The following is a 13,456-nucleotide window of genomic DNA, read 5'->3' as shown; positions in this document are numbered from 1 at the left end:
GTCAGAGGAAGGCCTCTGGAGGGCCGAGCACAATACATTTCCAGCGACTTCAGCCACCCTTGTCATAGATTGTTCTCTCTGCTACCGCACGGCAAGCGGTACAGGAGTACTAAGTCTAGGTTCAAAAGGCTTCTTAACAGCTTCTACCCCCAAGCCATAAGACTCCTGAACAGCTAATCAAATGGCTACCCGGACTATTTGCATTGACCTCCACCCCCATTTTTACTCTGCTGCTACTCTCTGTTTATTACCCATGCATAGTCACTTTACCTCTACCTACATGTACACTACCGTTCAAAAGTTTGGGGTCACTTTGAAATGTCGTTTTCCATGAAAACATACATGAAATATAAGACATTGAACAATGTTATAAATAATTATTTTTAATTGAAATAATAACCGTGTCCTTCAAACTTTGCTTTTGTCAAATAATCCTTAATTTGCAGCAATTACAGCCTTGGGCATTCTAGTTGTCAATTTGTTGAGGTAATCTGAAGAGATTTCACCCTGTGCTTCCTGAAGCACCTCCCACAAGCTGGTTTGGCTTAATGGGCACTTCTTACGTACCATACGGTGAAGCTGCTCCCACAACAGCTCAATAGGGTTGAGATCCGGTGACTGTGCTGGCCACGCCATTATAGACAGAATACCAGCTGACTGCTTCTTCCCTAATAGTTCTTGCAGAGTTTGGAGCTGTGCTTTGGGTCATTGTCCTGTTGTAGGAGGAAATTGCCTCCAATTAAGCGCCATCCACATGGTATGGCTTGGCGTTGCAAAATTGAGTTATAGCCTTCCTTCTTCAAGATCCCTTTTACCCTGTACAAATCTCCCACTTTTACCACCACCAAAGCACCCCCAGACCATCACATTGCCTCCAGCATGCTTTGTGATCCGAACACCTCAAACTTAGATTTGTCTGTCCATAACACTTTTTTCCAATCTTCCTCTGTCCAGTGTCTGTTCTTTTGCCCATCTTAATCTTTTATTTTTATTGGCCGGTCTGAGATATGGCTTTTTCTTTGCAACTCTGATTGGAAGGCCAGCATCCTGGAGTCACCTCTTCACTCTTGACATAGTACCTGCAAAGCACCCGTCTCTATTTAATGAAGCTGCCAGTTGAGTACTTGTGAGGTGTCTGTTTCTCAAACTAGATACTCTGATGTACTTGTCCTCTTGCTCAGTTGTGCACCGGCACCTCCCACTCCTCTTTCTATTCTGGTTAGAGCCAGTGTGTGCTGTTCTGTGAAGGGAGTAGTACAAAGCGTTGTACGAGATCTTCAGTTTCTTGGCAGTTTCTCGCATGGAATAGCCTTCATTTCTCAGAACAAGAATAGACTGATGAGTTTCAGAAGAAAGTAATTTTTTTCTGGCCATTATGAGCCTGTAATCGAACCCACAAATGCTGATGCTCCAGATACTCAACTAGTCTAAAAAAAAAGGCCAGTTTTATTGCTTCTTTAATCAGAACAACAGTTTTCAGCTGTGCTAACATAATTGCAGAAGTGTTTTCTAATGATCAATTAGCCTTTAAAATGATAAACTTGGATTAGCTAACACAAAGGTGCCATTGGAACACAGGAGTGATGGTTGCTGTAGATATTCCATAAAATATCAGCCGTTTCCAGTTACAACATTAACAATGTCTACACTGTATTTGTGATCAATTTGATGTTATTTTAATGGACAAAACATTTGCTGTTCTTTCAAAAACAAGGAGATTTCTAAGTGGCCCCAAACTTTTGAATGGTAGTGTACCTATTACCTCAATTACCTCGACTAACCGGTGCCCCCGCACATTGACTCTACTGGTATCCCCTGTATATAGCCTCGCTACAGTTATTTTATTGTTGCTCCTTAATTATTTGTTATTTTTCTTATTTTTCTTATTTTTTCTTTTTTACTTCAGTTCATTTTAGTAAATAGTTTCTTAACACTTCTTAAAACTGCATTGTTGATTAAGGGTTTGTAAGTAAGAATTTCACTGTAAGGTCTACAGATGTTGTATTCGGCGCATCTGACAAATAATTGATTTGATTGATTTGATTTGTCCTAAAAGAGACGGTGTTTCCTAAAGGCCTGATTGCTCACCTGGCAATCCCCTTGTCCCTGATTTTATCATTAGTGTCCACAAAAACACAGCCCCTGTATCAACTCCCCCTTGCCTCCCCCCACACACACACACACAACCTCTCCCTTGAGGCTGCTTTATACTGAGAGTGGCTCTCAGGACTAAGGTGTCATGCGCGCGCACACACACACCTGCACACACAACTAATTTTCTCCTTCCATCCCCCTCTCCTTCTTCCTAAATTACTATTCTCCCTCCATCCCGTTAAGTCACTATTCTCCTTCCATCCCCCTCTGCTTCTTCCTAAATTACTATTCTCCCTCCATCCCGTTAAGTCACTATTCTCCCTCCATCCCCCTCTGCTTCTTCCTAAGTCACTATTCTCCCTCCATCCCCCTGTCCTTCTTCTACCTGTTAGCAAGCTGTGTTCTGTTCCCTTCACTACTTCATTCTCTACCTCTGTTATTTCAGGAGGGGACAATACAGCAAAGCTAAGCAGGACTTAGAGGAGGAGAAACATTTAAACCCAGGTAAGACCCCACACACAAACAAACATGGCCGAGCACATACTCGTGTGAGCATCCCTCCCTCCATCCCTTCCAATTTATTTTCTCAAACCATCTCCCTTCCCCCCCTCCTTCCCTCTCCCTCTCCATCTGAAGGTGTGAGGATATACGTAGACCCCTTCACCTATGAGGACCCGGACCAGGCTGTCCATGAGTTTGCCAAAGAGATTGACGCCTCCAACATACACATAGAGAAAGTAATTGGCATCGGTAAGGGAGCCTGACACACACACGGACAATAAATCATGTGTGTGTGTGTGTGTGTGGGGGGGGTGGTGAGTTTGGGGAGGTGTGTAGTTATTGATATTGTGTTTATCTATGTGCGTTGTAGGTGAGTTTGGGGAGGTGTGTAGTGGCCGTCTGCGGCTCCAGGGGAAGAGGGAGATCTACGTGGCCATAAAGAGTCTGAAGGCAGGATACGCTGATAAACAGAGGCGGGACTTCCTCTCTGAGGCCAGCATCATGGGACAGTTCGACCACCCAAACATCATCAGACTGGAGGGTGTGGTCACACGATGTGAGTGATTGACAGCTACTTTGACCAAACTAAGCAGAGATTTCTTTCTTCATTTATAAAGTAAAAGCAGGGAACCCAAAACTGATCTTTGTGGAACTCCACCCTGGCTTAATCGCTGTTTGTTTGTCTCCTGTTCAGGTAAACCAGTGATGATCATCACAGAGTACATGGAGAATGGATCCCTCAACACCTTCCTCAGGGTAAGAAGGAGAATGAGAGAGTATGTATCTCTGTGTTCACACTGTAAACTCTATTCTAATGTCTATATTGTCTTTCTCCGTTAGAAACACGACGGTCAGTTCACAGTGATCCAGCTGGTGGGCATGCTGCGTGGCATCGTGTCGGGCATGAAGTACCTGTCTGACATGAGCTACGTTCACCGAGACCTGGCCGCACGCAACATCTTGGTCAACAGCAACCTGGTGTGTAAGGTGTCTGACTTCGGCCTGTCACGAGTACTGGAGGATGAGTCAGAGGCAGCATACACCACACAGGTAAGAACACAGGAAATAACATAGAACCTAAACATGCATATTACTTGTCTGGAGTAATGATTTATTATGCAAGATAAGGTTTCAATGACTGTTAGATCACTCATCTTTTAAATGTGGGTCCTTAGCACCTGTGGATCCTAATTTCTAATTTTCTCATTCTCTTCCATGTGTTACAGGAGGTGACTGGGACGTACCACTCTCCAGGGGGGAAGATCCCCATCAGGTGGACTGCTCCAGAGGCCATCGCCTACAGGAAGTTCACTCCAGCCTCTGACACATGGAGCTACGGCGTGGTCATGTGGGAGGTGATGTCATATGGAGAACGGCCATATTGGGACATGAGTAACCAGGATGTAAGTGTGTGTTAAAACATTCGCCTGAATGTGAGACAGAAACTAAGTTGAACAGTTAGACAAAGTTAGTTAAACATGCTTTCTTACCCACTTGATCCCTTTCTCCCCCCCTCGCTAGGTGATAAAAGCGATAGATGAGGGTTACCGTCTGCCCCCACCTATGGACTGTCCAGTTTGTCTGCACCAACTGATGTTAGACTGCTGGCAGAGAGACAGAATACACAGACCCAGTTTCACGCAGATCCTCAACATTCTGGATAAACTCATCCGCAACCCAACCACCACACTGAGGAGGACAGGAGGGGAGAGGTACACACACACACACACACACAGAGGAAACCATGTCTTTCATTGCAGGCCCTTTCAATGTTTTTTCATAACATGGACTCATTATAACTCATTCTTTATTTGTCTCTGTGCAGGCCTGTTCCCACTCTGTTGGAGCCTGTAGGAGGTCCAGAGTTTGTGTCAGTGTGGTCAGTAGAATACTGGCTCCAGGCTATAGGGATGGACATGTACAGAGACACCCTCACTGCTGCTGGATACACCAGTCCTGACAGCCTGCTAACCCTCACACAGCAGTAAGTCTCTCTCGTTACCTCTCTCTCCCTGTCTCTCTCCCTCTCTCCCTCTCTCTCAATTCAAGGGGATTTATTGGCATGTTAACATAGCCAAAGCAAGTGAAGTAGATAATATACAAAAGTTAAATAAACAATAAAAATAAACAGTAAACATTACACTCACAGAAGTTCCAAAAGAATAAAGACATTACAAATGTCATATTGTGTATATATACAGTGTTGTGACAATGTACAAATGTCATATTATATATATACAGTGTTGTGACAATGTACAAATGTCATATTATATATATATACAGTGTTGTGACAATGTACAAATGTCATATTGTGTATATATACAGTGTTGTGACAATGTACAAATGTCATATTGTGTATACATACAGTGTTGTGACAATGTGCGACTGGATAAAGTACACAAGATAAAATAAATAAACATAAATATGGGTTGTATTTACAATGGTGTTTGTTCTTCACTGGTTGACCTTTTCTTGTGGCAACAGGTCACAAATCTTGCTGCTGTGATGGCACACTGTGGTATTTCACCCAGTAGATATGGGAGTTTATCAAAATTGGGTTTGTTTTTTCGAATTCTTTGTGGATCTGTGTAATCTGAGGGAAATATGTGTCTCTAATATGGTCATACATTGGGCAGGAGGTTAGGAAGTGCAGCTCAGTTTCCACCTCATTTTGTGGGCAGTGAGCACATAGCCTGTCTTCTCTTGAGAGCCAGGTCTGCCTACGGCGTCCTTTCTCAATAGTCTCTCTGTCTCTCCTATTCTCTTTCTCTTTTTCTCTCTCTCTCTCATTTTGTGTGTCCGTGAGCATGCTCTTTTCAACTCCCAACATGCCTAATTGTGTGATGTACTATGTTTACAGGGACATGGCCAGTATAGGAATCGTCACACCATCACACCAGGACCAGATCCTTGCCAGTGTGCAGCAGGTATTGCTGTCCCACATGCAACAAATACAGGAACAGATGCAGGACAGTATGGTTCCCGTCTGAGCCAGTGAATGGATATAAAACAGAAACAGACATTTGTTTTAATGAATTCCATTTACGTCATCCATGCACTTTAGATTGAGATTTTCATAAGGAATAACGTCAACAAACAAACCCTACAACAGAAAATATGAACGGAGGAGAGAAAAGAGGCACTTTTATAAACCATATAACCTTTGAACTATGCCCTGAGGATTGACCTGAGGCTGAAGAAGCTGTTTGTTTCAGTGGAACCAACGGAACTTTCCGTCTCTTGTTCTGTTTACTTTTTGTACATACGTGTCTGTGTAAAAAAATACAAATGAACTGCTCTTCATTATTTTATTTTTTGGGTGACTTTATGACACGACAATGTTTGTCACAGTCATCCTGACTTTTAAGTCACGTGCGAAACGTTTCTGTCGTTTGTTTAGAGTTCGGCTGGGCGATATGGCCTTAAAATCAATGCTTGATCATTTTTTTCACGTATACCAATTTTTAACAGGTTTTCTCTAAATAAGCGTTGTATAAAGGTAAAATACACTACATTTCACAAATTATTGTATTATTTTATAAAAATAGTTTAACCTTCTTTTTTTGCAATAATCACTGATATGGCTTTCAAGTCTGTCTATGAAAATGCTAATTTTGTTACAAATGTAACAAACCAGAAGCATGCATAATGCACATTCACTAATAATGACTAACTTCTTCTAGAAGGCATCACAGAAGATTATAAACAATCTCTCAAGCACCAGTCCACGTCCTAGTGAGTAATCTTTATATTTCAAATTTTGCCAAATTGGATTTGTTTGCTAGCTTACAAGGCAGAACAGCTGAATTGTTATCGCCTCTCATTGTTAGGGCAGAGACATGAGCATCTCGTCATTAAATACAGATCTCTGGTGTAAATGGGAAGGTGCACAGCACAGAAGGAGCGAAGGAGACGAGACCAAAAAGACAACATGAGAACAAGAGGATATAAGAAGGTTATCAAAAAAGATAACTTGATTTTGCGATACAGGCATTTGATATATTGCTCAGCCCTAGTTCAGAGTGGTGCCAATGTTTTCTGTTCAGATAAAAAATGTGTTTTTGATCTCCACTACACAAACAGAATATATGTCTCCAATTTGCCACATATGCATTTCAGGACCACACTACTCATTAATCTCTAATACAATACAAGGACTCCAACTCCCATACCCACTAAGGAGTAGTCCATCCATTGAACTTTGTTGACAAGTACTAATAAGTGCTACATCCATTCATCAACAAGGACTTGTAAGTCTATAGTGAAGCAGAGTTCAATGAATAAACCAGGAGTTGAATGTCCACCAAGTATGGCCTAAGGCATTTCATATGACTACGATAGTCTATATATTGTCATTGTGCAAATGTGCTGTTTATCATATCTGAACCGTGACAGAATGTTGTCACATTTTCAGCTGGTAGAGGAGAGATGTTGTAGCTGTTGTGGAGCTTTGGGCTCTATCTGAAACATTTGAAGGATGTCTGAAAGTCAACAGAAACTTAAAGGACAAGCTGAGGAAGTGTAGTTCTGAAGCATCACGCTGTGTGTGTGTGTGCCCGCGCGCGTGTGTGAGCGTGTGCTTGTCTTTGAGGACCAGTTTTGGATATGCAAAGACAGGAAGATGGAGGAGAGTGTTATGTGATAGAATTTATTGTGCCAAGCTCCCAATGCCTTTTTTATTGAGGATGAACACACTAACAATGGTTTTATCTAGTCAACGATTAGCATATACTGTAGGTATTCTATGTCTTTGTAAATGTAATTGTTTGAAAATGAATTCAGGTACATGAAGCATTTCATTCTATTTATAGTCTTCTAATTATCTGGGTTGTAAATTGTAAAATAGGAATATGGAAAATGACTGACTGACATATAGCATTGTAATAAATGTCCAAACTGAGATGGGCTGCTTCTGTCATAACTTATTTTTGACACAAATGCGGCAGAGTGTGTGTGACTGGGAAGTGTGTGTTTGTGTGTATGTAACGAAGTGAAGAGTGTTCACTAGTGTGTTCTGGCCAGCGGCGGCAAAGCCAGGTGGATTCAAGTGAAGGGTGCTGGGAGGCGTTCTGTTAAAACGTTCAGTGGTGTGGAGCGTGCCATCTGCTAAACACACACTGTGACACACACACACACACACACACACACACACAACAGGAGAGAACTATACATGGACAGAATAGATAAAGGACGGGGACTAACATACATAGCAGTACAGAACATGGTGTACTCAGGGATATGTGTCACTTGAGCAACTGCTTGCACAAAACCAAACCTCAATTTCACATTCAAATCTGGGATATTTGTTCATTTGATTTTGGATGAAATAAAAATCTTGCCAGCTGGAGACAACAGGCAAATCACCTTGGATACTCAGACATTCTACACCAGGGTTTTACATGGGATCTGACTGACACAGACACACAGCTGCCCTGTGGGTTAGGGGTGCGGGGCAGAGATATGCTGTGACAGTCTTTTTGAAGAGTTGATCCTGTTAACAGCCTTAGACACACTGCTTTCTCACACAAAACACACCTTGTCATATGAATACAGGCGCACCCACTCTACCATTCTAATAGAGTTTGAGGGATACCCAAGCACCAAGCTAGACACCAGTTCCTAATCTGCCTGTCTGTCTCTGCAAGAAACCATCTCTCTCTCTCTCTCTCTCTCTCTCTCTCTCTCTCTCTCTCTCTCTCTCTCTCTCTCTCTCTCTCTCTCTCTCTCTCTCTCTCTCTCTCTCTCTCTCTCTCTCTCTCTCTCTCTCTCTCTCTCTCTCTCTCTCTCTCTCTCTCTCTCTCTCTCTCTCTCTCTCTCTCTCTCTCTCTCTCTCTCTCTCTCTCTCTCTCTCTCTCTCTCTCTCTCTCTCTCTCTCTCTCTCTCTCTCTCTCTCTCTCTCTCTCTCTCTCTCTCTCTCTCTCTCTCTCTCTCTGTAGGGTGTCATATTGTGGTCTTTTGGTCACTAGATTAGTGTGGTAATGGAACAGGCTAATCCCGCCTGGTTTTACATGGGGGAGTGGCAGTGGGGTGTCTTTAATAGCCAGTCAACCGTACCCTAATGTATGTGTGACTGGGAGGAGAGAGACAGGGTTTAGAGATACACGCACAGAGAGGCATGCACACACACACACAGCCAGGGTTTAAATATATTTCCATTTAAATGCATCACCTCATTGACCAATGCAATGCCAGAGGCATTCCCACGGTAAACCTGGTGTGTGTGTGCTTTGTGTGTGTACGTGCATCCAAGTGTGTGTGTCCGCTGGTACTGGTAGAGAGAAGTGCCAGGCAGTCCTCCAAGTGTAAATTAGCTTATATCCACACCATGAAATTATTTCTTATCCTGGTTCAATCTCCAATACTTCTTAATATATGTATTGAAGATGCGAGGAGATAAGAGAAAATGGGAGGAGGAGAAAAATGAAGGGAAGAGGAGAGGACAGGAGGGGAGAGCAGAGGAGATGAGGGAAGAGGACAGGAGGGAAGAGGAGGGGAGAAGAGAGGAGAGGAAAGAAAATGAGACTTTCTGTTACACACTGTAGAAGGAATTGAGTCCCCTCCCCCTTCTCTCTCTTTCTCCTTCTCTCTCACCATCCTGGTGTAGCCACCTGTCCAACTTGGCAACCTGTGCTACCCTCATTACTAAAGCCACTGACTCGAGTCATGTGATCCATGTCCCCTGCTGCCAGTGGACAGGTAACATCTGACAGACATTAAAAGCTGACTAATGAGTCTGAGACAGACATTAGGAGACAATTAATGAGTCTGAAGTAGCATCTTACTACAGCACTTTTTACCCTAAAAATCTGCTTAGTCCAGTCAGTTTTGTAATAGCTCTACGACTTCTTACTTTTCTGCTGCATAGTTATCTGGAATACTTCAAATAACAGTGAGTACCAGAAATGCTAAAACCTTATAATGGAGTCTCGTCAATGGGATTACGTGGTTATAATGAAAACCTCAGAGTACAAATGCTGATATAGGAACAGTTTTGTCTTTTAGACGATAATTCAGAAATTGACAGGGGTGACCTGATTCTAGAGCAGCAATCCAGAGATGCAGTGTGAATACGGACCCAGAAATAAGGAATCCTGGTCTTGAGGTCATAGAGGGTCACTGAGGGGAGGGGGTAGTTCTCGGGGTCAGGGGATAGAGGGTGTGGTCAGCAGACCTCCCACGTCTCGGTTATGGTCTACCCGGAATCCCCTTGTGAATACCAGTGTGATTAACACTAATCCTGATGCTATTTACACAACAGCCTCCACCGTTACAATGTTACCACCAATTCCCAATCACCTTCACACACTACAAGCCCCAGTTCTCCTTCAACCCAGAAAAGCTCTCTTTAAGACGCACATAGCCATGCAAGCGCATATTCACATACACACAGAGAGAGAGAGAGAGAGAGAGATACTGTTGACTCTATTGTACAGTGTGTGTTTGTGTCCACTGATTCCAGTAGTGGAATTCCCTTTTTATGCACTTTTCTCTCTAGGTGTATTCTGACATTGAATTTAAGCATGAGAATAGCATGCCATTCACCTGCTATTCGTTTGGGGAAGAGATAAATCAAATTAAGGTGTGTCGCAGGTGTGTCTATAGAAACTCCGTATTCTGACCTTGACTTAATTCCATCATATTTCCCCCAACTTTACGCTTGAAGAAATGATGAGTAGTGGAAATAACACCATTCTTCATGCACTGTCATTTACAAATGGATAAGAGCCATTGATAAGAGCTAGGTAAATGAGTTAGACGTTTGGATAAGGGGATTGTAAATATAAATGACAATAGATTTAAATCTATTTCACCGTCCTTACGATCAATGGAGACAAATATGAAACCAGTCATATCACAGCAAACTGAAGCATATCAACATATCACTATTTCCACAGTGAAGTTTATGAACTTCTGGCCTCATAACCTATGAGAGCCAAGAGGTCAGTAGGAGCTGGGTAGAGATCAGTAGGAGCTGGGTGGAGGGGACGGGGCTGGGTAGAGGTCAGTAGGAGCTGGGTGGAGGGGAGGGGACTGGGTAGAGGTCAGTAGGAGCTGGGTAGAGATCAGTAGGAGCTGGGTGGAGGGGACGGGGCTGGGTAGAGGTCAGTAGGAGCTGGGTGGAGGGGACGGGGCTGGGTAGAGGTCAGTAGGAGCTGGGTATAGGTCAGTAGGAGGGGAGGGGGCTGGGTAGAGGTAAGTAGGAGCTGGGTGGAGGGGAGGGGACTGGGTAGAGGTCAGTTGGAGCTGGGTATAGGTCAGTAGGAGCTGGGTGGAGGGGACGGGGCTGGGTAGAGGTCAGTAGGAGCTGGGTGGAGGGGACGGGGCTGGGTAGAGGTCAGTAGGAGCTGGGTGGAGGGGACGGGGCTGGGTAGAGGTCAGTAGGAGCTGGGTATAGGTCAGTAGGAGGGGAGGGGGCTGGGTAGAGGTCAGTAGGAGCTGGGTGGAGGGGAGGGGACTGGGTAGAGGTCAGTAGGAGCTGGGTGGAGGGGACGGGGCTGGGTAGAGGTCAGTTGGAGCTGGGTAGAGATCAGTAGGAGCTGGGTGGAGGGGAGGGGACTGGGTAGAGGTCAGTTGGAGCTGGGTATAGGTCAGTAGGAGCTGGGTGGAGGGGACGGGGCTGGGTAGAGGTCAGTAGGAGCTGGGTGGAGGGGACGGGGCTGGGTAGAGGTCAGTAGGAGCTGGGTATAGGTCAGTAGGAGGGGAGGGGGCTGGGTAGAGGTCAGTAGGAGCTGGGTGGAGGGGAGGGGACTGGGTAGAGGTCAGTTGGAGCTGGGTATAGGTCAGTAGGAGCTGGGTATAGATCAGTAGGAGGGGAGGGGGCTGGGTAGAGATCAGTAGGAGCTGGGTATAGGTCAGTAGGAGCTGGGTGGAGATCAGTAGGAGCTGGGTATAGGTCAGTAGGAGCTGGGTAGAGATCAGTAGGAGTTGGGTGGAGATCAGTAGGAGCTGGGTATAGGTCAGTAGGAGCTGGGTGGAGATCAGTAGGAGCTGTGTATAGGTCAGTAGGAGCTGGGTGGAGATCAGTTGGAGCTGGGTATAGGTCAGTAGGAGCTGGGTATAGGTCAGTAGGAGCTGGGTGGAGATCAGTAGGAGCTGGGTATAGGTCAGTAGGAGCTGGGTAGAGGTCAGTTGGAACTGGGTATAGGTCAGTAGGAGGGGAGGGGCTGGGTAGAGATCAGTAGGAGCTGGGTGGAGGGGAGGGGACTAGGTAGAGGTCAGTTGGAGCTGGGTATAGGTCAGTAGGAGCTGGGTATAGATCAGTAGGAGGGGAGGGGGCTGGGTAGAGGTCAGTAGGAGCTGGGTAGAGATCAGTAAGTGCTGGGTGGAGGGGAGGGTGCTGGGTAGAGGTCAGTAGGAGCTGGGTGGAGGGGGTGGGGGGTAGCCTGATCACTAGAAGTACACTTTGATTTTGGACATTTAAAATGGTCCCCAAAATATTGATAATATGCCTTCCTCTTAAACGATTGTCCATCACTGGGTGCAAACTCATGACGCTCAGAGCCAGAGCGTGCTGCTTAAACCACGGCGCCACTGCAATGCTCTAGCAAGCCGTGATAATATTTCATTATAGTTGATGGAAACACATGGTTTTTAATTATTTTAATTTCAGCCTTACCCAAAACATAGACCAAACCTTAATCACTCAAAATGAATACCTAAACTGTTAAACTTCCACCTGTTTCTGTTTTAACCCTGTTAGGGATGTTAATATGGCGCCGTAGAGAATGGCTGATGTTTTACTTGTTCGTAATCAATCGTGCTATTTTGTTAGTTTTTTGCGTTGTTTGTATCTTATTTTGTACATAATGTTGCTGCTACCGTCTTTTATGACCAAACATAACTTCTGGACATCAGAACTGGGATTACTCACCACGAACTGGAAGAACATTTTTCCTTTAACAAATCTGACGAGAAAGATATACTGCTCTCCCAGGAACAGGCCCAGATCCCCATCATTTGCGTGAAGAAAAGACGGACAAAAAGAGGAAGTAGATTGGGCTGCCTTTTGAGAATTCGTAGGCGAGCGAGTAAACTCCCACAGCCATCAATTCTACTTGCTAACATGCAATCATTGGAAAATAAAATTGATGACCTACTATTATCCTACCAATGGGACATTAAGAACTGTAATATCGTATGTTTCACCGAGTCGTGGCTGAATAACGACCCGGATAAAGTAGAGCTGTAGTGTGTGTCTTTTTGTCAATAACAGCTGGTGAGTGATGTCTAATATTAAAGGTAGAGTACCTTGTGATAAGGTGTAGACCACACTATCTACCAAGAGTGTTATCATCTATATTATTAGTAGCCATCTATTTACCACCACAGACTGATGCTGGCACTACGACCGCAATCAACCAACTCTATAAGGCCATAAGCAAACAAGAAAATGCTCACCCAGTAGCGGCGCTCCTAGTGGCCAGGGACTTTAATGCAGGCAAAATGATATACGTTTTACAAAATTTTTACCAGCATGTCACACGTGCAACCAGAGTAAAAACTCTAGACCACCTTTACTCCATACACAGAGATGCATACAAATCTGACCATAATTCTATCGGAGGGGACAAAAGGGGGTCCTACCCAGTACTAGATAGGTGTACCTAATAAAGTGAGTGTACAGTAGTGTCAAATCTGATGACATGGTCTGGAAAAGTGGTACATGGGACCATAGAAACAGTGTCTGATAAAGAATGATGATGAAATATTACAGCCATAGATAATGTAGTCCAATTGGTTCATGTTCCACGGTAATTGGTGTCAATGGATCTCGTTACCCTGAAACTTTCATGATCTGGAATATTCTTTGTCAGTTTCCATAAAACTATGCATTAAGAGTAACGCAACAGTTACTTATCAT

General features: G+C 44.2%; 1 protein-coding gene across 1 annotated transcript in view; it reads left to right on the top strand.

The window, feature by feature from the left end:
* LOC110530647 (ephrin type-A receptor 4-like) overlaps window positions 1-7,497 on the top strand; it is a 52,522-nt gene extending 45,025 nt beyond the window's left edge. Inside the window, exons 10-18 of the mRNA XM_021613863.2 lie at window positions 2,540-2,598; window positions 2,731-2,844; window positions 2,966-3,151; window positions 3,290-3,351; window positions 3,436-3,645; window positions 3,822-3,998; window positions 4,117-4,307; window positions 4,421-4,579; window positions 5,456-7,497. Of these exons, the coding sequence (XP_021469538.1) occupies window positions 2,540-2,598; window positions 2,731-2,844; window positions 2,966-3,151; window positions 3,290-3,351; window positions 3,436-3,645; window positions 3,822-3,998; window positions 4,117-4,307; window positions 4,421-4,579; window positions 5,456-5,585 (1,288 nt within the window). The 3' untranslated portion in view covers window positions 5,586-7,497. The remainder of the gene's footprint in view (window positions 1-2,539; window positions 2,599-2,730; window positions 2,845-2,965; window positions 3,152-3,289; window positions 3,352-3,435; window positions 3,646-3,821; window positions 3,999-4,116; window positions 4,308-4,420; window positions 4,580-5,455) is intronic.
* Window positions 7,498-13,456: the final 5,959 nt, after the last annotated feature.

This window comes from Oncorhynchus mykiss, chromosome 8 (genome assembly GCF_013265735.2).
Source record: "Oncorhynchus mykiss isolate Arlee chromosome 8, USDA_OmykA_1.1, whole genome shotgun sequence".
Taxonomy (NCBI): Eukaryota; Metazoa; Chordata; class Actinopteri; order Salmoniformes; family Salmonidae; genus Oncorhynchus; species Oncorhynchus mykiss.
Note: the sequence above shows the minus strand (reverse complement) of the source record. Positions and strands in the feature narration are given on the sequence as shown.